This window comes from Hypomesus nipponensis, chromosome 21, assembly GCF_054491055.1.
Source record: "Hypomesus nipponensis isolate SF chromosome 21, ASM5449105v1, whole genome shotgun sequence".
NCBI lineage: Eukaryota > Metazoa > Chordata > Actinopteri > Osmeriformes > Osmeridae > Hypomesus > Hypomesus nipponensis.
Window position 1 is genome coordinate 222,774 of NC_140381.1, and position 27,767 is coordinate 250,540.

General features: G+C 48.7%; 1 protein-coding gene across 1 annotated transcript; it reads left to right on the plus strand.

The window, feature by feature from the left end:
- On the plus strand, positions 1–27,606 carry cacna1hb (calcium channel, voltage-dependent, T type, alpha 1H subunit b). The gene is made up of 34 exons (XM_084685883.1): positions 1–138; positions 998–1,131; positions 2,743–2,840; positions 3,220–3,379; positions 3,774–4,098; positions 4,244–4,336; positions 5,305–5,821; positions 5,977–6,296; positions 7,809–7,960; positions 8,280–8,465; positions 9,469–9,586; positions 9,844–9,999; positions 11,417–11,504; positions 11,778–11,977; positions 12,195–12,467; positions 12,683–12,783; positions 13,019–13,142; positions 13,497–13,565; positions 13,828–14,012; positions 14,210–14,336; positions 14,491–14,616; positions 16,838–16,927; positions 17,066–17,258; positions 18,178–18,329; positions 20,232–20,341; positions 20,550–20,683; positions 20,823–20,893; positions 21,138–21,216; positions 21,461–21,582; positions 21,888–22,193; positions 23,317–23,488; positions 24,101–24,993; positions 26,047–26,308; positions 27,020–27,606. The coding sequence occupies exons 1-34, from the start codon at positions 1–3 to the stop codon at positions 27,604–27,606; spliced, it is 6,861 nt and encodes a 2,286-aa protein (XP_084542009.1).
- The last annotated feature ends 161 nt before the right edge of the window (positions 27,607–27,767 follow it).

Genomic DNA, 27,767 nt, shown 5'->3' on the forward strand with positions numbered 1-27,767 from the left:
ATGTTGCTGACCCTTGACCTGACCACCTGGTTTGAGCGAGTGAGCATGCTGGTCATCCTGCTGAACTGTGTGACTCTGGGGATGTTCCAGCCCTGCGACGACACACACTGCCTCTCCACACGCTGCACTCTGCTCCAGGTACACACACTGCCTCTTCACGCACTGCACTCTGCTCCAGGTACACACACTGCCTCTTCACACACTGCACTCTGCTCCAGGTACACACACTGCCTCTTCACACACTGCACTCTGCTCCAGGTACACACACTGCCTCTCCACACGCTGCACTCTGCTCCAGGTACACACACTGCCTCTTCACACACTGCACTCTGCTCCAGGTACACACACTGCCTCTTCACACACTGCACTCTGCTCCAGGTACACACACTGCCTCTTCACACACTGCACTCTGCTCCAGGTACACACACTGCCTCTTCACACACTGCACTCTGCTCCAGGTGCACTTACACACACTGCCTCTTCACACACTGCACTCTGCTCCAGGTACACACACTGCCTCTTCACACACTGTACTCTGCTCCAGGTACACACACTGCCTCTTCACACACTGCACTCTGCTCCAGGTACACACACTGCCTCTTCACACACTGCACTCTGCTCCAGGTGCACTTACACACACTGCCTCTTCACACACTGCACTCTGCTCCAGGTACACACACGGCCTCTTCACACACTGTACTCTGCTCCAGGTGCACTTACACACACTGCCTCTTCACACACTGCACTCTGCTCCAGGTGCACTTACACACACTGCCTCTTCACACACTGCACTCTGCTCCAGGTACACACACTGCCTCTTCACACACTGCACTCTGCTCCAGGTGCACTTACACACACTGCCTCTTCACACACTGCACTCTGCTCCAAGTACTCGCACACACCCAATATCTGACCAAGTGTGTTTTATCTAACATTTTCCGACCATAGGTTACCTCAGCATGTGTGTGTGTGTATGGTGTTTGTGGCTGTGTCCCAGGCACTGGACGATGGTATCTTTATGTTCTTCGCGGTGGAGATGGTTGTCAAGATGCTGGCTCTGGGGGTGATGGGGCAGAAGGGTTACCTTGGCGACACATGGAACCGGCTGGACTTCTTCATCGTCATGGTGGGGTCAGTGTCTCACACACACACACACATACACACACTCACAGACGCACACACACACCCTACACACACACATACACACACACATACACACACACAAACCATACACACATACTCAGGCGTGTGTGTAAAGGTTGACCACATGTTTAATGCCAGCTGAATGTCAGGGTGTGTGATGGAATGTCAAGCACACTGTCGTCTCCGAGGAGACCAGAGATGCCAAAAGACTGTCGTCTCCTAGGAGACCAGAGGACTGGTGATGTCACGGAAGGGTTGTGGGGTCCATGCTACAACTGCAACCAAATGATTGGAATAGACAGCTTCAGACATGTATACGCTCTGGATAAGAGCGTCTGCTAAATGACTAAAACATGACTACATGTATACATGTATTTATGTATGTATGTTTGTTTGAATGCATGCATGTATGTATGTATGTATGTATTTTTACTAATCTTGTCAAGCATGACAAATTACATTAAATAATGGAAATTAAACTGCATAATAACAATGGCTGTGGATTGAAAGATATGTCATATATACTGTATATCATATAATATAAAACTAGATAGGGTACCATTTCTGGGGAAATTGTAGGGTTTGTTTGCTTGCGTCGGTGCAGGTGCGTCCATCCAAGTTTTTCTCTTCTAGTGACATTTTTCAAGCATTTAGCCAAATCATTTTGCACTATTCATTAAGAACCCCCTTTTAAACAAGCTACTGTAACAATGCTGTCACCGGCAGTATTTCAGATGGAATCGCGATTCAAACAGTACCATCTGCTAACTGAAAATATGCCCCCAAAAACGTAAAAGCTTAAGTTTGACATTTATTTACTGTAGGTGGAAATGGCTAATTCATAGAAAAATATTTTTCTATGGCTCTGCTATGTACGTTGTATCCATGTGTCGTTGCTAACGCGTGCTGACGTTGTTACTTTGGCACCACTGAGTACCCTATGTTGACACAAGGCACTTTTTACAAAAACTTAAGTTCAGCCTAAAACGTGCAACGGAACGTAAATAAAAATACAAGCAGCACAATCGCTACCATGACGAAACTTTTGACACCGATGTTGTCTGTGTAGTCCAAATATTGACAGACCCTTAGGGGTGGGAAAATAAAAAATAAAATTATAATAAATATATATGTGAGAGAACAATGGTTGTGCTCGCCGAAGGCGTGAGCACACCCAACTATTAAATGTAAGCAGCTAGGATGACGTATGATGGGTTAGGGTTAGTAGATGGTGTGATGATGTCATGCTGGGTTAGGGTTAGTAGATGGTGTGATAATGTCATGCTGGGTTAGGGTTAGTAGATGGTGTGATGATGTCATGCTGGGTTAGGGTTAGTAGATGGTGTGATGATGTCATGCTGGGTTAGGGTTAGTAGATGGTGTGATGATGTCATGCTGGGTTAGGGTTGGTAGATGGTGTGATGATGTCATGCTGGGTTAGGGTTAGTATATGGTGTGATGATGTCATGCTGGGTTAGGGTTAGTAGATGGTGTGATGATGTCATGCTGGGTTAGGGTTAGTATATGGTGTGATGATGTCATGCTGGGTTACGGTTAGTATATGGTGTGATGATGTCACGCTGGTTTTCCCGCCCCCAGGATGCTGGAGTATTCTCTTGACGGACACAACGTCAGCCTATCAGCTATCAGGACCGTCCGGGTGCTCCGCCCACTAAGAGCCATCAACAGAGTTCCCAGTGAGCACTTCTACCTACTCTCTCTCACACACACACTCCTTTCTCTAAATAACGTATCATATATTTGGCCACATATGTATATATGTGTGTGTCTCTGTGTGTGTGGTGTGTGTGTATGGTGTGTGTCTCTGTGTGTGTCTGTGTGTGTGTGTCTGTGTGTGTATGGTGTGTGTCTCTGTGTGTGTATGGTGTGTGTCTCTGTGTGTGTGTGTGTGTGTGTGTATGGTGTGTGTCTCTGTGTGTGTATGGTGTGTGTGTATGGTGTGTGTCTCTGTGTGTGTGTGTGTGTGTGTGTGTGTATGGTGTGTGTGTCTCTGTGTGTGTGTGTATGGTGTGTCTCTGTGTGTGTGTGTGTGTGTGTGTGCGTGTGTGTCTCCAGGCATGCGTATCCTGGTGACCCTGCTGCTGGACACCCTGCCCATGCTGGGGAACGTGCTGCTGCTCTGCTTCTTCATCTTTTTCATTTTCGGCATCGTGGGCGTGCAGCTGTGGGCGGGGCTTCTGAGGAACCGCTGCTTCATGGGGGAGGACATCCGTATGTGAGTAACCAATCAGCTGCAGGTCTGAGAGAGTGCCAGCCACCCATTCAGGTGAAAGCCTGGGATGTATATGCATGGGTGGAAGTCAGGTGGCTGAGCGGTTGGGGAATCAGGCTAGTAATCAGAAGGTGCCGGTTCGATTCCTGGCCGGGCCAAATGACGTTGTGTCCTTGGCACCCTACTTGCCTCGGGGGGAATGTCCCTATACTTACTGTAAGTCGCTCTGGTTGTGTGTGTGTTGTATGTTTGTGTCAAGCTGCTAATCTTCCTGTCACTAGTATTCACTCATCACCTCCATCATGTCAGATTCTATCACTTCTGACACGTGCACACCGTTGTGCGCTTTCTCTCACACACACACACTGCGTCACCATTCCATGTCTGTGTCCTCCAGGATGTATAATCTGTCCTTCCTGAACTCGTACTACCGTCCAGAGGAGTCGGAAGACCTCCCCTTCATCTGCTCCACCAGTCGAGAGAACGGAATGCTTCGCTGTTCCGACGTTCCTCGCCGCCGTGTGGATGGGGCCTCCTGCTGGCTGCCTGGTGACTCCGCCTTTCCTAGGGAGGAAGGGGAGGGGTCTGGGCTGGTAGAGCCAATAGGAAGCTGTGTAAACTGGTTCCAGTTCTATAACGTGTGTCGCCCTGGAAACCTGAATCCTCACAAAGGAGCCATCAACTTTGACAACATTGGATACGCTTGGATCGCCATCTTTCAGGTGTGTGTGTTTTAGGGATCACCTTGACAGGTGTGTGTGTTTTAGGGATCCCCTTAACAGGTGTGTGTGTGTGTTTTAGGGATCCCCTTGACTGGTGTGTGTGTGTATTTTATATGTGTAGTCCTGACAGGTGTGTGTTTTCCAGGTGATCACTCTGGAGGGTTGGGTGGACATCATGTATTATGTGATGGACGCTCACTCTTTCTACAACTTCATCTACTTCATCTTCCTGATCATCGTAAGTACCAGATCACTACGCAAATACTACTCAAATACTTCCAAGAGTACTGTACCGATTGTATGAGTAAACGGGACGTGTGAGGAGTATTTGACTTCCTGTATCTCAGGTGTGTGTATGACAGATACTTCCTGTATCTCAGATGTGTTTATGACAGGAACTTCCTGTATCTCAGATGTGTGTATGACAGGTACTTCCTGTATCTCAGATGTGTGTATGACAGGTACTTCCTGTATCTCAGGTGTGTGTATGACAGATACTTCCTGTATCTCAGATGTGTTTATGACAGGAACTTCCTGTATCTCAGATGTGTGTATGACAGGTACTTCCTGTATCTCAGATGTGTGTATGACAGGTACTTCCTGTATCTCAGATGTGTGTATGACAGATACTTCCTGGATCTCAGATGTGTGTATGACAGGTACTTCCTGTATCTCAGATGTGTGTATGACAGGTACTTCCTGTATCTCAGATGTGTGTATGACAGGTACTTCCTGTATCTCAGATGTGTGTATGACAGGTACTTCCTGTATCTCAGATGTGTGTATGACAGGTACTTCCTGTATCTCAGATGTGTGTATGACAGGTACTTCCTGTATCTCAGATGTGTGTATGACAGGTACTTCCTGTATCTCAGATGTGTGTATGACAGGTACTTCCTGTATCTCAGATGTGTGTATGACAGGTACTTCCTGTATCTCAGATGTGTGTATGACAGGTACTTCCTGTATCTCAGATGTGTGTATGACAGGTACTTCCTGTATCTCAGATGTGTGTATGACAGATACTTCCTGTATCTCAGATGTGTGTATGACAGGTACTTCCTGTATCTCAGATGTGTGTATGACAGGTACTTCCTGGATCTCAGATGTGTGTATGACAGGTACTTCCTGTATCTCAGATGTGTGTATGACAGGTACTTCCTGTATCTCAGATGTGTGTATGACAGGTACTACCTGTCTCTCCAGGTAGGCTCCTTCTTCATGATCAACCTGTGCCTGGTTGTCATAGCGACCCAGTTCTCAGAGACAAAGCAGCGAGAGAGTGCGCTGATGCGTTCGGAGCGCAGCGCTCGGAGGTACCGTTCTGACGCGTCCACGCTGGCCAGCGAGCGGGAGCCCGGGTCCTGCTACGAGGAGACGCTCCGCTACCTGGCTCACCTGCTGCGCCGCACCTTGCGCCACCTGGCCCGCCTGCTCACACTTGTCCCCTGTGGCTGTCATGGAAACACACTTACCAGTGCAGAGCCTTCCAAAGGGGGTGGGGCCGGAGAGGTGAACGGCCACGCCCACCGGCACTCAGGGCACGCCCCTCCAATGGATGTCTTCCACCTTCATCATCATCATCTGGGTGGGACCAGCCACACAGGGCGGGGCCTCAACTACCCAGGAATCTTTCCTTCCAGTGTCTACAGTCACATGACCAGCAGGGGGCGCGGCCAGAGGCAAGACAACGACAGACTGCCTCAGCTGGTGCTGGAGCATGGTGAGCTCTCCAGTGTGTGTGTGTTAGTGTGTGTGTTCTGTTAATCCTATCTTTGTGGGGACATCAATCTGTTTACATAGTCACCTCATGGGGAGTGTGTGTATGTGTGTTTGTTAGTGTGTGTGTGTACGCTAACCTCCCCAGGTGTCTTCCAGGTGTGTGTGTGGGTAACCTGGCGTTGCCAGGGGAGAAGCCAGGACAGCTGTTACCATGTCCCTACTGCCTCCATGACAACCGGCATAGCAACAGCGACAATGCCGACTCGGAGCCGGGAGACGAAGCTCCTGAGCCAATCAGCAGCCGCGGGTGTGCTGACGGACAGGACTCTGGGCCAGTGGCGGGCCGTGGTGTGTGTGTGTGGGCGGAGCTGCAGGACTCTCTACAGGTTGTGGTCAACAGCAGATACTTCAACAGAGGCATCATGATCTCCATCCTCATCAACACTCTGAGCATGGGCATAGAGCACCACCAGCAGGTAAGGTGGGTGACTGTGTCTGGTGTGTGTGTGTGTCTGGTGTGTGTGGTGTGTGTGTGTGTCTGGTGTGTGTCTGGTGTGTGTGTGTGTCTGGTGTGTGTGGTGTGTGTGTGTGTCTGGTGTGTGTGGTGTGTGTGTGTGTGTGGTGTGTCTGGTGTGTGTGTGTGGTGTGTCTGGTGTGTGTGTGTGGTGTGTCTGGTGTGTGTGTGTGTGTGGTGTGTCTGGTGTGTGTGTGGTGTGTCTGGTGTGTGTGTGTGTGTGTGTCTGGTGTGTGTGTGTGTGTCTGGTGTGTGTGTGGTGTGTGTGTGGTGTGTGTGTGGTGTGTCTGGTGTGTGTGTGTGTGTGGTGTGTGTGTGGTGTGTCTGGTGTGTGTGTGGTGTGTCTGGTGTGTGTGGTGTGTCTGGTGTGTGTGTGGTGTGTCTGGTGTGTGTGTGGTGTGTCTGGTGTGTGTGTGGTGTGTCTGGTGTGTCTGGTGTGTGTGTGTGTGTCTGGTGTGTGTGTGGTGTGTCTGGTGTGTGTGTGTGTGGTGTGTCTGGTGTGTGTGGTGTGTCTGGTGTGTGTGTGGCGTGTCTGGTGTGTGTGTGGTGTGTCTGGTGTGTGTGTGTTTGTGTGTGGTGTGTCTGGTGTGTGTGTGTGTGTGTGTCTGGTGTGTGTGTGGTGTGTCTGGTGTGTGTGTGTGAGCTGTCCTAGTGTATATGTGTGTGTCTGGTGTGTGTGTGGTGTCTGGTGTGTGTCTGGTGTGTGCGTGTAGTGGGTCTTATTTAAAGGGTGTTAATCATGTGATTAATTTTCCAATCAACACTTGCAGTCAGGTGTCCTGCACACTGTGTGTTAGCTGTTTGAAGGAGATTGTGTATGTATGCTGAAAGAGTGTCCTTGTGAGAGAGTGTATGTGTGTGTGTCCATGTGTGTATGTGAGAGTGTATGTGTGTGTGTCCATGTGTGTATGTGAGAGTGTATGTGTGTGTGTCCATGTGTGTATGTGAGAGTGTATGTGTGTGTGTCCATGTGTGTATGTGAGAGTGTATGTGTGTGTGTCCATGTGTGTATGTGAGAGTGTATGTGTGTGTGTCCATGTGTGTATGTGAGAGTGTATGTGTGTGTGTCCATGTGTGTATGTGAGAGTGTATGTGTGTGTGTCCATGTGTGTATGTGAGAGTGTATGTGTGTGTGTCCATGTGTGTATGTGAGAGTGTATGTGTGTGTGTCCATGTGTGTATGTGAGAGTGTATGTGTGTGTGTCCATGTGTGTATGTGAGAGTGTATGTGTGTGTGTCATTAGCCAGAAGAGCTGATGTCCTGGAGGTCAGTAACATGGTGTTCACCAGGGTGGTGTGTGTGTGTGTGTGTAGCCTGAGGAGCTAACCTTAATCCTGGAGGTCAGTAACATGGTGTTCACCAGGGTGGTGTGTGTGTGTGTGTGTAGCCTGAGGAGCTAACCTTAATCCTGGAGGTCAGTAACATGGTGTTCACCAGGGTGGTGTGTGTGTGTGTGTGTGTGTGTGTGTGTAGCCTGAGGAGCTAACCTTAATCCTGGAGGTCAGTAACATGGTGTTCACCAGCGTGTTCTCCCTGGAGATGCTGCTGAAACTGCTGGCTCTAGGACCATGCGGCTACCTCACCAACCCCTACAACACCTTTGACAGTGTGGTGGTCATCATCAGGTACCTTAGGCATCAACTTCCTGACCGGATGGCTAGTGCAGTGGTTCCCAATCCTGGTCCTCAGGGCACCCTGTCCTGCCTGTTTTAGATGTTTCCCTGCTCCAACACACCTGATTCAAATGAATGGTCATAAGCAGGCTTCAGCAGAGCTGGATAACAATTGATTTGAATCAGGTGTGTTGGAGCTGGGAAACATCTAAAACAGGCAGGACAGGGTGCCCTGAGGACCAGGATTGGGAAACACTGGGCTAGTGTGTGTATCCTAACTGTGGCTAGTGTGATGGCTAGTTTGTGTAGTGACTGTGTGTGTGTGTTGCAGTGTGTGTGAGATCGCTGGCCAGGCAGACGGAGGGCTCTCAGTGCTGCGGACGTTCCGTCTCCTGCGGGTGCTGAAGCTGGTCAGGTTCCTGCCCGCTCTGAGGAGGCAGCTGCTGGTGCTGGTCAGGACCATGGACAATGTGGCCACCTTCTGCATGCTGCTCATGCTCTTCATCTTCACCTTCAGGTACACACACACACATCCTCCAGGTACACACACACACATCCTCCAAGTACACACACACACATCCTCCAGGTACACACACACACACACACGCACACATCCTCCAGGTACACACACACACACACACATCCTCCAGGTACACACACACACACATCCTCCAGGTACACACACACACATCCTCCAGGTACACACACACACACACACATCCTCCAGGTACACACACACACACACATCCTCCAGGTACACACACACACACACACACATCCTCCAGGTACACACACACACACACATCCTCCAGGTACACACACACACACACACATCCTCCAGGTACACACACACACACATCCTCCAGGTAAACACACACACACACATCCTCCAGGTACACACACACACACACATCCTCCAGGTACACACACACACACATCCTCCAGGTACACACACACACATCCTCCAGGTACACACACACACACACACACACACACGCACACATCCTCCAGGTACACACACACACACACACACACACATCCTCCAGGTACACACACACATCCTCCAGGTACACACACACACACACACATCCTCCAGGTACACACACACACACACACATCCTCCAGGTACACACACACACATCCTCCAGGTACACACACACACACATGCTCCAGGTACACACACACACATCCTCCTGGTACACACACACACATCCTCCAGGTACACACACACACACACACACATCCTCCAGGTACACACACACACATCCTCCAGGTACACACACACACACACACACACATCCTCCAGGTACACACACACACATCCTCCAGGTACACACACACACACACACATCCTCCAGGTACACACACACACATCCTCCAGGTACACACACACACATCCTCCTGGTACACACACACACATCCTCCAGGTACACACACACACACCTGGTTAATCTGGCTAAGAAGTAGGAAGTTGATCTGGTTGGCTGTCGCTGTGGCCTTCACGTGTGTGTGTGTTCCAGCATCCTGGGGATGCACCTGTTTGGCTGTAAGTTCGGCCTTCAGCAGGACTCAGGAGACACGCTGCCAGACAGGAAGAACTTTGACTCTCTGCTCTGGGCCATCGTCACTGTGTTCCAGGTACACTCTCTCACACACACACACACACTCTCTCTCTCTCTCTCTCTCTCACACACACACACACACACTCTCTCTCTCTCTCTCTCTCTCTCTCTCTCTCTCTCTCTCTCACACACACACACTCACACTCACACACACATTGATGGTGATGGTGATGATGATGATGATGGTGATGATGGTGATGATGATGATGATGGTGATGATGATGATGATGGTGATGATGGTGATGATGGTGATGATGAGGATGTTCCCTGCAGATTCTGACTCAGGAGGACTGGAATGTGGTGTTGTATAACGGCATGGCCTCCACGTCTCCCCTGGCTGCTCTCTACTTCGTAGCTCTCATGACCTTTGGGAACTACGTCCTCTTCAACCTGCTGGTGGCCATCTTGGTGGAGGGCTTCCAGGCTGAGGTGAGGAGGGCTACCAGGAGGTGAGGAAGGCTACTAGGAGCCCTCTCCTCTCTGTAGATCTCTCTTCCCTCCTCTGTAGATCTGTGAGTGATGAGGGTATGTGTTGCAGGGAGACGATGAAGGTGGTGGTGGTGATGATGAAGGTGGTGGTGATGATGATGAAGTTGGTGGTGATGATGAAGGTGGTGGTGATGATAATGAAGGTGGTGGTGATGATGAAGGGGGTGGTGATGATGATGAAGGTAGTGGTGATGATAATGAAAGTGGTGGTGATGATGAAGGTGGTGGTGTTGATGATGAATGTGGCGATGATGATGAAGGTGGTGGTGATGATGAAGGTGGTGGTGATGATGAAGATGATGATGAAGGTGGTGGTGATGATGATGAAGGTGGTGATGATGATGAAGGTGGTGGTGGTGATGATAATGAAGGTGGTGGTAATGATAATGCAGGTGGTGATGATGATGAAGGTGGTGGTGATGATAATGAAGGTGGTGGTGATGATAATGAAGGTGGTGATGATAATGAAGGTGGTGATGATAATGAAGGTGGTGATGATGATGAAGGTGGTGGTGATGATAATGAAGGTGGTGATGATTATAATGAAGGTGGTGATGATGATGAAGGTGGTGGTGATGATTATGAAGGTGGTGGTGATGATAATGAAGGTGGTGGTGATGATAATGAAGGTGGTGATGATGATGAAGGTGGTGGTGATGATAATGAAGGTGGTGATGATGATGAAGGTGGTGGTGATGATGATGAAGGTGGTGGTGATGATAATGAAGGTGGTGATGATGATGAAGGTGGTGGTGATGATAATGAAGGTGGTGATGATGATAATGAAGGTGGTGATGATGATGAAGGTGGTGGTGATGATGATGAAGGTGGTGGTGATGATGATGAAGGTGGTAGTGATGATAATGAAGGTGGTGATGATGATAATGAAGGTGGTGATGATGATGAAGGTGGTGGTGATGATGATGAAGGTGGTGGTGATGATAATGAAGGTGGTGGTGATGATAATGAAGGTGGTGATGATGATGAAGGTGGTGGGGATGATATTGAAGGTGGTGATGATGATAATGAAGGTGGTGGTGATGATAATGAAGGTGGTGGTGATGATGATGAAGGTGGTGATGATGATGAAGGTGGTGGGGATGATATTGAAGGTGGTGATGATGATAATGAAGGTGGTGGTGATGATAATGAAGGTGGTGATGATGATAATGAAGGTGGTGATGATAATGAAGGTGGTGGTGATGATGATGAAGGTGATGATGATGATGAAGGTGGTGGGGATGATATTGAAGGTGGTGATGATGATAATGAAGGTGGTGGTGATGATAATGAAGGTGGTGGTGATGATAATGAAGGTGGTGGTGATGATGATGAAGGTGGTGGTGATGTGTTGTAGGGAGATGCCAGCAGGACTGAATCAGATGAAGATAAACAGTCTCTGAGCTATGAGGAGGAGGAGAAGATGAGGGAGCTGCATGAAGCAGGTATACACAAACATTTAGATATCACACACACACTTATACACACATACACTTATACACACATACTTATACACATACACACTTATACACATACACACTTATACACACATACACTTATACACACATACTTATACACATACACACTTATACACATACACACTTATACACAAACACACACTTATACACACACACACACTTATACACATACATACACGTATACACACACACACACATATATAACACATTGTATGTATAAGCGTGTTTGTGTGTGTTCAGAGCTCAAGCTCGAGATGATGATGCTGGCCCCTAATGGCCTCCTCAACCCCCGCGCCTCCATGCCCCGCCCCCCGACCCCATCGCCACGGCCTCCGCCACTTATTATGCACACTGCTGCCACGCCCACCACCAATCACAGCCAATCACGACGTGCCAGCATCATGTCTGCAGAGATAAATGGTTTAGAGCCAAGATCTCCGGTAAGTCAACACACACGCATACACACAAACATCCACACACGCAATTGTGTGTATCCATTGTATTTATGTGCGAATGTATTTGTGTTAGTATTGTGTACGTACTGTTTATGTGTGTATAAACGTATATAAACATAAAAAATAAAATACAAATATTTATATATATAGGGTTAGGGTTATATATATTTATATATGTATATATTGACTTTTGTTGCTTCAGTGGGACAGTCGTCGCTCCAGTTGGTCCAGCCTCCAGAGAAGGAGCCAATCAGGAGAGAGAGAGTCTCTGCTGTCAGAGGAGGCGTGGTCTGGCTGGTCCAGTTACAGCACGCGAGAGCCATCTCTCGACCAATCAGAGTATCTGCAGGTGCCCATGCTCCACCCCCCGGACTGCAATGGGACAGCCCATCACCTTGCAGAGTGTTACCACGGCGACCTGCCCCAACCGCCACGTTACTATGACGATCAGGAGGAGGAAGAGGAGGTTGAGGAGGTGAGTGTGTGTAGTTTATGGACATGTAAAAAATGAATAGCTGTGTTTATTACGTTTTTTAACTGTGTGTGTGTGAATTTGGTTTGTGTGTGTGGTGTGTGTATGTGGTCTGTGTGCATGTGTCTGTGTGTCTTTGTGTCTGTGTGGGTGTGGGGTGTGTGTTTGGTGTGTGTGTGTGTTTGTGTCTGTGTGGGCGTGTGGTGTGTGTGTTCCAGAGTGTGTGTACCAAGCTGAAGATGAAGCTGGAGCCATACAAGCCTCAGTGGTGCAGAGACCACGAAGACTGCTCCCTCTATGTGTTCTCTCCCCAGCACAGGTCCACACACACACACCACACACACACCACACACACACCACACACACACACACACACACACCACACACACGTGAACACACACCACACACACACCACACACACACCACACACACCACACACACACCACACACACACACACACACCACACACACACCACACACACGTGAACATACACACACACGTGAACACACACATGTACACACCTTTCCATGTCACCCTTCTGTGTGTGTGCCAGGTTCCGAGTGTGGTGTCACCGGGTGATCAGTCACAAGATGTTTGATCATGTCACCCTCCTCTTCATCTTCCTCAACTGTATCACAATCGCTCTGGAGAGACCCCACATCCAGCCCCACAGCACGGTAACACACACACATTCTGACACACACATACAGATATACACATATGCACTGTCACACACACACTCACATGCACAAACACACATTCTCTCACACATACACACTTACATATTGTCTCTCTCTCTCTCTCTCTCTCTCTCTCTCTCTCTCACACACACACACACACGCACAGTATCTATAGTAGTGTGTTATGTATATGTCTAAGTATAGGTGTGTCTTTGTGAGTACACATGATATATATATGTGTGTGTATATATATATGTGTGTGTATATATATATGTGTGTGTATATATATGTGTGTGTATATGTGTGTGTGTATATGTGTGTGTGTATATGTATGTGTATGTATGTGTTTAGGAAAGAGTGTTCCTGAGTGTGTCCAACTGCATCTTCACTGTGATCTTCGTAGCAGAGATGACTGTCAAGGTAAAGACTAAAACATCTCAGATTATTATGATTCATCTCAAATCTCTTTTTAGATTATCAATGCCATAACTTCATGTCTCCAAAATTCTCATTCTGTTTCACCTTTAAACATCTCTTCTGTTTTGTCTCTAAATCTCATTTATATTTTTTGATATTAGAAGGTATCAAATGTTGTGTGTGTATGTTCATGTTATTTGTGTATGAGTGTGTGTATATATGGTGTTTGTGCATGTTTGCGTGTGCGTGTTCATGGTGTGTGTAGGTGGTAGCTCTGGGCTTCTCCCCAGGTGAGGGTGGGTACCTGAGCAGCAGCTGGAATCTTCTGGATGGCGTGCTGGTGCTGGTGTCCCTGCTGGACATCCTGGTTTCCATAGCATCCGCCGGGGGCAACCGCATCCTGGGAATCCTCAGAGTGCTGCGCCTGCTGCGCACCCTGCGCCCCCTCAGGTAGCGAAGAGAGGGGTGGAGTGGGGGGGGGGGTATGTGTGTGTATGTATGTGTTTATACATGTGTGTGTGTGTGTATGTATGTGTTTATACATGTGTGTGTGTGTATGTATGTGTTTATACATGTGTGTGTGTGTATGTATGTGTTTATACATGTGTGTGTGTATGTATGTGTTTATACATGTGTGGTGTTTCCAGGGTGATCAGCAGAGCTCCAGGTCTGAAGCTGGTGGTGGAGACTCTCATCACGTCTCTCAGACCCATAGGAAACATCGTCCTCATCTGCTGTGCATTCTTCATCGTGTTTGGAATACTGGGGGTGCAGGTAGCACACACACACACAGTTCATACACAGTCAATTACACAGTTAATACTAACAGTTTGCATTAGCAGTGTATAGTAACATCTCAGCTACCAGACACAGTGTATAGTAACATCTCAGCTACCAGCCATGTCTGTATGTATGAATGTGTGTGTAGTTGTTCAAAGGGAAGTTCTTTCACTGTGATGGTGTGGACGTGAGGAACATCACCAGCAGGACAGACTGTCTGCATGCAGGGTACCGCTGGGTCAGGCGCAAGTACAACTTTGACAACCTGGGACAGGTACACACGCACACACACACACTTGGTTTCTCGGTTTTCCCGTTCCAGAAAGAGAGGTTACAAAACCTTTTGGTATGTTTCCATGGTAACTTCTTCCGTGAAACTAACCTGCTTGCTTGCAGGTTTTCCATGCCAAACTTCGCGTTTCTACCTTTTCCCTCCCACTTTCTGAGCCGACCGATCTCAAACAAAATTTAATTTGCTTAGTTATACGCTGGGAGAGGATTTTAAGACTGCGATTCGATGTGCTTTAATTCCCTGATGAATAGCCTACCTAGGTTTACGTTACCGTTTCCAGTTACAATCTGTAATTTATTTTAGCAACATTCTCAGCCCTTAGGTCTGCATTGCTAATGTTACTCGCCGTTGAAGTGCACTCAGAACTGACCAAATGCTTTTTGGCACTGAAATAAAGACAAATAATTGAAATTGTATTTGGTGTTCTTCATTGCCTACAAATTTATCGGCTATTGTTCCTACAATTTACATGATTCACCTGTGACCATGTACCGTCCTGTAACTTCAGCAAATCTATTTCAAGATTGTAGGGGGTCAATATTGACCAAACAACCAAAACTAATTCCCCTATGGTTTGAAGGAAGATGGGAAACTGAACAGTGTATTAACATTAACCAAATAATGCCAATACCAAAGGAATTACAGTTATTTGACTCTATGGGTTAAATCAGAGCAAGAATGGTCAAAGTAAGGTTAAATAATATAATCATTTAATCATATTGCAAATGAATGAAATCAATGAAGGTTAACTCTTAGCTACTCAAGAGGTGAAGGAGTACTAGGACAAGCCAGAGCTGAGGAGAAGGTCTCAGGAGATCAAGAATCCACAGATGCTTCACAATTCCTTTTATACCCAAGAACAACTAATCACACCACAATCAAGATTGATATACCGATATATGCTTCTGCGTTTTTCGGAAAACGGACACATGGGAACGCCCTCGTCTCCGTTGAAAGCCCTCTACGAGTTCTCCGTCAGCCCTCGGAGAGCCTCGGAGAGCTTGACGTGCAATTTTCTAACTATCCGCGTAGCTACGGAGACCCCCTTGGCTGTGATTGGTCAGTATGAGAACCGCTTGCGTCAGGGCCATGATAAACAGGACAAATATAATCCTTTGACCGCAGTAAGTTTTTACAATTCATATCTCAGCTGAACAGTACATGTAAAACAGCATCTGAATTAAAATGTGACGAGAAATGGGCAGTTTAGTTGCTGAAAATATGCGTATTTTATTGATGAAACGGCAAATTTGTAAATTTGCTCGGACTTTTCGATAACCTAGCTAGCATCGCAGTGCAGCGCCATCTACTGTTCTGGCGATGAATTGCTTTCAGCTCGCAGAGCCGTCGGAGTGAATCGCTTGCCATTGCTCACCTTCCCACAGTTCACCACGCTCGGGGCGTATCAAACAGATTAATGTAGAATTGTAGTTCTCCTAAGTACACTGTTGTAGTTGTCATGGCCAAGTGTGCAGACTTGGGTTTACGCACTCGCAACAAACAACTTCTTTACAAAATACAAAACTGTTTAATAGACATACACGTTGACGTGTGTAAAAAACGTTTTATTATATTACTCAAAGTCTCTGCTAATCTGTCGATACGACTAGGGAGTTCCAGCCGGGCTAACTAGCTAGTTACCATAGTACGAAGTTATGTAATGTGAAGAGAGACTTTGAAAGTACAAAAAAAACACCAGGAGCAACGACAAGGTCGGCAACCCTGTGCCAGGCCTCATTCTTTTTATTAATGTATTTGTACAAATACAGCTATGTATCGTACAGGACTGGATATGCAGCCACACAGGCGATTAGTTTGTCCTCCATCTTAAAAACTGAAAGCTATAAATGTTTACCATGGTTGCTACGTTACGAGAAACAAGAAAACACTCAGATTGGCCAACGCTAGCGAAAATCGTTCTTCATTTGCAGTAAGTTCAGAAAATCTCTATTGCGTTGCGTCGGTACCCACAATGCACCACGCAAGCGATTCGCCTGGCTCCATTGAAAATGCATGGAAAACATGTTGTCGCTTGCATGCCGTTGCTGCAGTGTAAACGCACCATAACAACTAACCCTAACCTGGGACAGGTGCACACTCACACACACCTGGGACAGGTACGTACACATAGACATCAGACTTGATCCACAGACACTGTCCTCACGTGTGTGTTACAGACACTGTCCTCACGTGTGTGTTGCAGGCGCTGATGTCCTTGTTTGTACTGTCGTCGAAGGACGGCTGGGTCAGCATCATGTACGACGGCCTAGACGCTGTGGGAGTCGACCAGCAGGTACTTTCTAAACACACATTTTATATACACACACTCTACACACACACGCTACACACACACTCTACACACACACTCAACAGGTAACCACAACCCCTGGATGCTGCTGTTATTCATCTCTCTCCTCTCTCTCCCCTCCAGCCGGTGAGGAACCACAACCCCTGGATGCTGCTGTTCTTCATCTCCTTCCTGCTCATTGTGAGCTTCTTCGTGCTCAACATGTTCGTGGGCGTGGTGGTGGAGAACTTCCACAAGTGCCGTCAGGATCAGGAGGAGGAGGAGGCACGGCTGCGGGAGAAGAAGAGACAGAAACGACTGGAGAAGAGGAGGAGGAGTACGTAGACTCTCCCTCCCATACACACACACACACACCCTCACATAAACACACATACACACACTGACACACACAAACACACACATTGACACACACATAAGCACACTGACACACACACAGACACATAAACACACACACACCAGAGTGTTGTCAGCAGAGTAATTTTCAGTAGTGCTAACTGTCTGGTTTCTCAGCCAAGCTTTCTGCCCAAAGACACCTTGAAGTGCCACTGTGTGTGTGTGTGTGTGTGTGTGTGTGTGATGGATAGGATGGAACTCCTGAGCTGGCAGTTTTATCTCCACACACATACACACACATACACAGATACACACACACACACATACACACAGTTTTCTGGCTGGCAGTGACTTCATCAGTGACCTCATATCGGAGCAGTGATATTATTTTATCAGTGTGGGGGGAGAAAGGGGGGGGTGAGACGGGGGGGGGGTGAGACAGGGGGAGACAGAGAGGGAGAAATAAGGCGAGAGAGAGAGAGAGAGAGAGGGGAATAAGGGGAGAGAGAGGGAGAGGTGGAGTGAGGCAGAGGGTGACAGAGGGGGGAGAGAGAGGGGAAAGAGAGGTAGGGAGAAGAGAGGAAGAGAGGGGAAAGAGGTATGTAGAAGAAAGGGAGAAGGGGGAGTGAGACAGAGGGTGAGAGAGGGGACAGAGAGGGGGGAGAAGGGGGAGTTTTAATTTTTTCCAAGTAGTGTGATGGTGCTGAGTGAACATATGAACATACTGAAGGGCTGTCTATACTGAAGGGCTGTCTATACTGAAGGGCTGTCTATACTGAAGGGCTGTCTATACTGAAGGGCTGTCTATACTGAAGGGCTGTCTATACTGAAGGGCTGTCTATACTGAAGGGCTGTCTTATGTGCCTGTGTGGACATGGCTGTGTACCTGTGTGTGTGTCCAGAGGCCTTAGAGAAACCCTACTATGCAGACTACCCCCCCCTGCGTCGGTCCATCCACACGCTGTGCACTAGCCACTACCTGGACCTTTTCATCACCGTCATCATCGCCACCAACGTCCTCACCATGGCTATGGAGCACTATGACCAGCCACAGGTAACCATGACCACCACCACACTACCACCTGGTAACCATGACCACCACCACACTACCACCAGGTAACCATGACTACCACTATACTACCACCATGTAAACATTACTATCACCACATTGCCAGCATCTCCTGTACAACCAGGGGATATGGAGATCACAGTGTTGGTAACCAGGGGGGATGGAGATCACAGTGTTGGTAACCAGGGGATATGGAGATCACAGTGTTGGTAACCAGGGGATATGGAAATCACAGTGTTGGTAACCACAGGATATGGAGATCACAGTGTTGGTAACCAGGGGATATGGAGATCACAGTGTTGGTAACCAGGGGGGATGGAGATCACAGTGTTGGTAACCAGAGGGGATGGAGATCACAGTGTTGGTAACCAGGGGATATGGAGATCACAGTGTTGGTAACCAGGGGTGATGGAAATCACAGTGTTGGTAACCAGAGGGGATGGAGATCACAGTGTTGGTAACCAGAGGCCTCTTCCATAAAACGAGTTTACCAAATAAGCCAGACTAATGTCAGTTAGTCGGACTCATTTCTAGTTTATTCGGTTCCATAAAGCTAGCTCATCTTAGTTCGAACTCGGTTACTATGGCAACTTAGGCTGCGAAACTAGTCTGGTCAGGGGCAGGCTAACTGTCGGGCTTAGCGTGACTTGGTGCTTAACCAGACATTCCTGTAACACTGACCCAACGGGAAAACGATGTTTTACCACGTATATTCTCATATTCTTATTCTCATCAGTTCAATATGTTCAACATTGATAGAAATCAACTAAATTAGCCTACAACATTTAGCCTAATGCATTAAACAATGATGAACAATGCTTTGATAGGCTACACACCATAGCCGTTAATGTATGGATGTTAGTTTGTGATTTCAAATGTTTAGGCATCAGGCATAGGCCTATTTCTCAATCTAAATTATCCAAGTATAATTATCATGGCAATATAATTGTTAATCGTACCCTACAATTGCAAAACAGACCTAAATCCGCCCTGCATTTCCCCAACACAAAAACCATGTTAAAAAGTTTGGCTACTGGATGTATTGATTAATAGTAGGCTATCTATTTTAAACGATGTAAAAAAAGCCAATTTAGGTGAGTTTAGAGGGTGTTTTTAATCAACGAAGTAAAGGTCTAAAAAGGTCCTCCTACGTAGCCTGTCGTTCACGACGTCAATCATGGCGTGTCATTTTATTTTGATGAAGCGGTGGATAAGGAAGCTGTCATTGTACACGATTTAAAGGGAACGTTCTTTCTGGAAGATGTCACGTGGCCCTGTGCATTGCTATTGCCGTGGTGGATTGTATGATCCATGTTTTACCTCTCGGGCTGCTTATGAATAGCACGCGCAATTAGCTTGACTACTTAAATCTGACTTGAATTAGTAGGACTGTGTGAGCTGAAATTGGCCTTTATGGAACCGCTTTAGCCCCGCTTGACAAATTAAACTTATTCAAGTCTGGTTAAGGACTTTAATTTAGACTTTTTTGAGCGGCCTTTATGGAACAGGGGAGATGGAGATCACAGTGTTGGTAACCAGGGGTGATGGAGATCACAGTTGGTAACCAGGGGTGATGGAGATCACAGTGTTGGTAACCAGGGGATGTGTATATTGAGAGACTTGTTGCTCTATTGAGAGACTTGTTACTCTTGTTGGTTAGTTATAACGGATTTAAACTTTTGTACTCGCTGTGAAATATTTTACTGTTCTTCCCTTTGACACTTTGGTTTTTCACAATGTATGCTTCATGTTTTGGCTGCTTGCAATGTTTGGGGCTAACTTGTTGTTTTGATCAGTGACCTATGCTCTTTTGTAAAGCTCTCTCTCGGAAGTCGTTTTGGATAAAAGCGTCTGCTAAATTCATAAATGTAAATGTGTGTGTTTCAGTTCCTGGAGGAGGTGTTGAAACACTGTAACTATCTCTTCACTCTGGTGTTTGTCATCGAGGCCGTGCTCAAACTCATAGCCTTCGGTCTGCGCCGGTTTTTCAAAGACAGGTATGCACACCCACACACTCTCAAAATACAGACACACAGTCTCAAAATACACACACACACTCTCAAAACACACACAACACAAACATAAACAAGTCAACTGTACTGAGTGTGTGTGTGTGTGTGTGTGTGCGTGCAGGTGGAACCAGCTGGTCCTAGCCATAGTGCTGCTGTACTGAGTGTGTGTGTGTGTGTGTGTGTGTGTGTGCAGGTGGAACCAGCTGGACCTAGCCATAGTGCTGCTGTCCATCATGGGCATCACCCTGGAGGAGATCGAGATGAGCGCCGCCCTTCCCATCAACCCCACCATCATCAGGATCATGAGGGTGCTGAGGATCGCACGAGGTACACACACACACTCACACACGTACACTCACACACATGCACACACACACACACACACATTGTATTCACGCTACTAATGTACTAATACGACCACAGTAATATTGTGTTGATACTGATCCTACTTGTGGTCTCTCCTCAGTGTTGAAGCTGCTGAAGATGGCCACAGGCATGCGCTCTCTGTTGGACACTGTGATGCAGGCCTTGCCACAGGTACTGGAGTAATACTGGAGTAAAACTGGAGTAATACAGGAGTAATACAGGAGTAAAACTGGAGTAATACTGGAGTAGTACTGGAGTAATACTGGAGCAACACTGGAGTAACACTGGAGTAATACTGGAGTAATACTGGAGTAACACTGGAGTAATACTGGAGTAATACAGGAATAATACTGGAGTAATACTGGAGTAATACTGGAGTAAAACCATTCTAATATATTTCTGTGTGTGTGTGCAGGTGGGGAACCTTGGCCTGTTGTTCATGTTGCTCTTCTTCATCTACGCAGCACTGGGAGTCGAGCTCTTTGGAAAACTGGGTCAGTGAGTGTGTGTGTATTGTACGTGTGTCAGAGAGAGAGAGAGAGAGAGAGATAGAGAGAGAGAGAGAGAGAGAGAGAGAGAGATAGAGAGTGTGTATGTGTGAGTGAGTGTGTAATTTCCAATGTTTGCCTGTCCATAAAATTACAATAATTACCTCCATGTTCTAATTAGTATCTATACATCTTGCCTCCTTCCTTCCTACCTCCATACCTCCATACCTCCCCCCGTCCCCCCCTCCAGAGTGTTCGGAGGTGAACCCATGTGAGGGTCTGAGTCGTCATGCTACGTTTGAGAACATGGGCATGGCTTTCCTCACGTTGTTCCGCATCTCAACCGGAGACAACTGGAACGGAATCATGAAGGTGAAACATGATTGGCCGGCTGCTATATTCCCCCCTGGTGATTGGTTACTGGCCCTGTCAGTAATGTTCAGAGCACAGTGACTGTGTGCGTATCCTCTGTATATGGCTGTTAGCTCAGTGGCTCCATCTTGTGGACTAGACTAGATATACATCCTGGGCAAATCAGCTTTTTCCCTCTCCTCCCTCCCCCATCTCCGCCATCGTACTTCATCCTCTCCCTCCTCCCCTCTTTCTACCCCTCCTCCCCGTTCCTCCTCACCCCTTTTCTTCTCCCCCCCCTCCCTCCTCTCCCCCCCTCCCCTCAGGACACCCTGCGTGAGTGCAGGCCAGAGGAGCGCTCCTGCCTGTCCTACCTGCCCCTGGTGTCTCCTCTGTACTTTGTCACCTTCGTGCTGATCGCTCAGTTTGTGCTGGTGAACGTGGTGGTGGCTGTGCTCATGAAGCACCTGGAGGAGAGCAACAAGGAGGCGCGGCAGGAGGAGCAGGAGGAGGCGCAGGAGAAGGAGGAGCAGGAGGAGAGGGAGAGGAGGAAGAGGGAGGAGCAGGAGGAGGAGAAGGAGAGAGAGGTCAACCATTTCCTTAGTAACGCTTCCCTTGAACACGCCGGACAGGTTTGTGTGGATGGAAATGGTTGTGATGGTGGTGATGATGATGATGGTGGTGATGATGATGGTGGTGATGATGATGATGACGGTGATGATGATGATGATGGTGGTGATGATGATGACGGTGATGATGATGATGGTGGTGATGATGATGATGGTGGTGATGATGATGATGATGATGGTGGTGATGATGATGACGGTGATGATGATGATGGTGGTGATGATGATGACGGTGATGATGATGATGGTGGTGATGATGATGGTGGTGATGATGATGGTTGTGATGGTTGTGATGACGATGGTGGTGATGATGATGGTGGTGGTGATGATGATGGTTGTGATGGTTGTGATGACGATGGTGGTGATGATGATGGTGGTGATGATGGTGGTGATGATGATGACGGTTGAGATGGTGGTGATGATGATAATGATGATGGTGGTGATGATGATGGTGGTGATGATGGTGGTGATGATGATGATGATGGTGGTGGTGGTGATGATGATGGTGGTTGAGATGGTGGTGATGATGATAATGATGATGGTGGTGATGATGGTGGTGATGATGATGGTGGTGATGATGGTGGTGATGATGATGATGGTGATAATGATGGTGGTGATGATGATGATGGTGATGATGATGATGGTGGTTGAGATGGTGGTGATGATGATGATGATGATGATGATGATGATGATGATGATGATGATGATGATGATGATGATGATGATGATGATGATGATGATGGTGGTGATGATGATGGTGATGATTATGATGATGGTGGTGATGATGATGGTTGTGATGGTTGTGATGATGATGATGGTGATGATGATGGTGGTGATGATGATGACGGTGATGATAATGATGGTGGTGATGATGATGGTGGTTGAGATGGTGGTGATGATGATAATGATGATGGTGGTGATGATGGTGGTGATGATGATGGTGATGATGGTGATAATGATGGTGGTGATGATGATGGTGGTGATGATGATGATGATGGTGGTGGTGGTGATGATGGTGATAATGATGGTGGTGATGATGATGATGGTGGTGATGATTATGATGATGGTGGTGGTGATGATGATGGTGGTGATGGTGGTGGTGATGTTCCTTTGACGCCTGTGTCTACAGGGTGTGGAAAAGGAGGTTTGCCACAGCAACCTCCTGACAGTCCAGCGCCCCTATCTCTCCCGGATGCTCTCATTGCCCAACGACAGCTACATGGTCCGCCCACTCCGAACGCTAGCACACGCCCCCTTCCTTCCCATTGGCCACGAGGTTTACAGGGGGTATGGCTTTTCAGGTAACTTTAACACTTACACTCACAACCACAGTTACAGAATTAGAATGTTCATACTTGGTTAGGGTTTTACTGTATTCAGTTTCTCTCCCCCCTCCCTCTTCTTCTCTCCATCCTCTCCCCCCTCCCTCTTCTTCTCTCCATCCTCTCCCCCTTCCTCTTCTTCTCTCCATCCTCTCCCCCTCCCTCTTCTTCTCTCCATCCTCTCCCCCTCCCTCTTCTTCTCTCCATCCTCTCCCCCTCCCCTTTTCTTCTCTCCATCCTCTCCCCCCTCCCTCTTCTTCTCTCCATCCTCTCCCCCCTCCCCTTTTCTTCTCTCCATCCTCTCCCCCTCCCTCTTCTTCTCTCCATCCTCTCCCCCCTCCCTCTTCTTCTCTCCATCCTCTCCCCCCTCCCTCTTCTTCTCTCCATCCTCTCCCCCCTCCCCTTTTCTTCTCTCCATCCTCTCCCCCTCCCTCTTCTTCTCTCCATCCTCTCCCCCTTCCTCTTCTTCTCTCCATCCTCTCCCCCTCCCTCTTCTTCTCTCCATCCTCTCCCCCCTCCCTCTTCTTCTCTCCATCCTCTCCCCCCTTCCTCTTCTTCTCTACATCCTCTCCCCCCTCCCTCCCCCTCCAGGCTCCACCTCCTCCATGGGTTCCAGTGGGGCGGGATCTCTACTCCAGGTGCCGGGAGCGTTACCTGCCGGAAGCCACGCCTTCTTAAGCTCCTCCCACAGCCACCGACCAACCATTTGCCTCAGTCCTGCCCACAGCATCGGCAAACATGCCCCCACAAGAGGCAGACACACCTCCCTCAGACTAAGCCCCTCCTCCAGCATAGATAGACACAACTCTTACATGTTAAGCCCCTCCTCCAGCATTGACCGGACCTCCCCTTCTATCCCCGCTCTTTACAGTTGTGTGTCCTATCAGCTTAGCCCCACCCACAGCAATGACAGACATAAGCTACGCCCCTCCTACAGCGTTGACAGTCGTACTTTCTATAGGGTAAGCCCCGCCCATAGCATGGACAGGTCCTCTCCTCATAGGCTAAGCCCCGCCCATAGCGTGGACAGGTCCTCTCCTCATAGGCTAAGCCCCGCCCATAGTGTGGACAGGTCATCTCCTCATAGGCTAAGCCCCGCCCATAGTGTGGACAGGTCATCTCCTCATAGGCTAAGCCCCGCCCATAGCGTGAACAGGTCATCTCCTCATAGGCTTAGCCCCGCCCACAGCGTGGACAGGTCATCTCCTCATAGGCTAAGCCCCGCCCATAGCGTGGACAGGTCATCTCGTCATAGGCTAAGCCCCGCCCATAGCGTGGACAGGTCATCTCCTCATAGGCTAAGCCCCGCCCATAGCGTGGACAGGTCATCTCCTCATAGGCTAAGCCCCGCCCATAGCGTGGACAGGTCATCTCCTCATAGGCTAAGCCCCTCCTACAGCGTAGATAGACACACTCCTCCTGGAGAAGGACATGCCATTCACAGACCCAGCTCCTCCCTGAGTGGCAGACAGCTGAAGAGACAGGTATCACCCAACTTCCAGTTTGTCACTTCCTGCTTCTTGTTTGTGACTTCCTGTTTCCTGTACAATTTCCTGCTATCTCTTTGCTATACCAGAGAATGTCTAATATAGAGAGAACTGCCACTCTCGGGAAACTGGTTCTGAACTGGTTGAAGTTCCATGTGAGGGCGCTAACGAGCGAGTGCAGAATGAATGGAGGTCTATGGAGCGGTACCCCTCAAAATCCACTTTTCTCAGGATATAATTTTTTTGTCTAGAAATTTGAATTCTGAATTCGAAAGGGGAGGCAAAAAAATACACACTGCTGGCTGTTAGATTGTTTTAAAATCGCCTTTCTGTTCTAAAAAGCTTTTGAAAATGTCATTGACGTCATACACATCGTACGACCAGAGCTACTGCTTGACGGCAAGCTCTGGCCACTTACTTCTTTCTCTCAGGGCATCGACAACACAGCTGACAGGTTAGGCTCTCCCTGTCAATACACATGCTAGAAAGAGTTTTGGCTTGCTAATGTTGTTGCTAATGTTGCTAATGCTCCGACATTCTGATTCCTCTTCGGATGCCATCAAGCGGGAGCTCTGGTCGTATCAGTCCTTCACTAACCAATCAGCATTCATTAGCAGAATGCTAGCGTGTTATGGGCAACAACGACTCACCATGTAAGAAATCAAAAGGACATAAGTACTCGTTCATTCAACTTTCGACCTATAATCCATGTTGAACATGCACAAACTACAATCAAATCGGAGATTTTTCAACGACAATCAGGCGAAAGATACAAATTTAGCCGTTTAGCTCCATAGACTCCCATTCCACATGCACTCGCTCGCGATCACCCCCAGTGGAACTCTGGTGGAACTGCAGCTAAATTCGGTACAATGGGGCTTAATAGGGAGTGGCAAGGCTCTCCTTAAACAGGCTCTGGCTATACGTTTTTCTTTTGGTAAACTCTTGTATTGCTGTATTACCTCCTGTGTGTAACTTCCTGTTTATTGTATGTAGCTTCCTTACTTGCTGCTTCCTTTGTATAACTTCCTCCCTTTCTGCTTCCTGTAGAAAGCTGTGTGTGAGGATCTGACATCTGCTGAGGACCTACCAGGGTTAGGGCTACCAGGGTTAGGGCTACCAGGGCGCTGCAACGATGGAGCACTGCTCACTGTCCCCAAACACACACACTCTAGTTTACACACACTCCGGCACACACACTCTCAGTGGGTCATCTCCCAGAGCCACAGTTGCTGCAGTGAAGGTAGCCAACCACCCCCACCTGGAACCTTCTCCGCCCCTCCCACCCACCCCAGCCCCCCCACACCCTCCAGCCCAACATACCCCCCAAGAAACCCCCCCAGCCCCCCCACTCCCTCCAGCCCAACATACCCTCCTACCTCACAACCCAGCCCTCCCACCCCCCCCATCCCTTCCACCCCCTCCAGCCCAACACACACCCCTCCCACCCCCCCCAGCCCTCCCACCCCCTCCAGCCCAACACACCCCCCTACCTCACCCCCCAGCCCTCCCACTCCCTCCAGCCCAACACACCCCCCTACCTCACAACCCAGCCCTCCCACCCCCCCCATCCCTTCCACCCCCTCCAGCCCAACACACACCCCTCCCACCCCCCCCAGCCCTCCCACCCCCTCCAGCCCAACACACCCCCCTACCTCACCCCCCAGCCCTCCCACTCCCTCCAGCCCAACACACCCCCTTACCTCACCCCCCAGCCCTCCCACCCCCTCCAGCCCAACACACCCCCCTACCTCACCCCCCAGCCCTCCCACTCCCTCCTGCCCAACACACCCCCCTACCTCACCCCCCAGCCCTCCCACCCACTCCAGCCCAACACACCCCCCTACCTCACCCCCCAGCCCTCCCACCCACTCCAGCCCAACACACCCCCCTACCTCACCCCCCAGCCCTCCCACTCCCTCCAGTCCAACACACCCCCCTACCTCACCCCTCGGCCCTCCCACTCCCTCCAGCCCAACACACCCCCCTACCTCACCCCTCGGCCCAAGCCCTGATCAACCAGACTCAATCCCTCCCATCACCCCTGCCCCCCCTAGCCCCTGCGCCCCCCAACCGTATGAAGCAGATGAAACGGTGTCTAGCATCATCTTCACCTCTGCTGACATCCACCTGACCCCAAGGCCTTCCCCCCACCCCCTTCACACCCAACACTCATTGGCCGGCTCCCTGGTGTGTCTGCAGCAACATTCCATGGAGGAGCAGAAGATGAGCTGCCTCGGCCAATTGCTGTCTCCAGTTCCAGACAGGAAGAGGAAGCAGAGCCCGCCCTGCATCACCGTAGACCCGCCCCCAGAGACCCTCGTTGCCACTGTGACAGGGTTGACAGACAGTGCCATGCACCTGCGAAGGCGGAACTCATCCTTTGACTCCTCCTTCTGGAAAGACTCTGTAGACACGCCCCTTTCCCCTCACCACCAACCTGAGACGAGCTCTCTGGACACTGAGTCAAACACCAGCCAATCAGGAAGCTTCTTACTGCAGATGGAAGACAGGCCCCCTGAGGACAATCTGCTGGGATTGGCTCCCACTCCCCTGAGGAGGCGGAGCTTGGTGCGCATGCTAAGCACACGGAAAGGAGAGGAGCCTTAACGCTGGCCCTGCCCACACAAACATTGTTTCCTGTATGATATGCAATAGAACCCTCCCAATTATCATCTCTTTACAACTGTGTGTGTGAATCACAGCTGAGATGATCCTAACCCTAACGACCTTTAACCTTTAAGATAATTTATCTGTCCTATCAGTGGGTG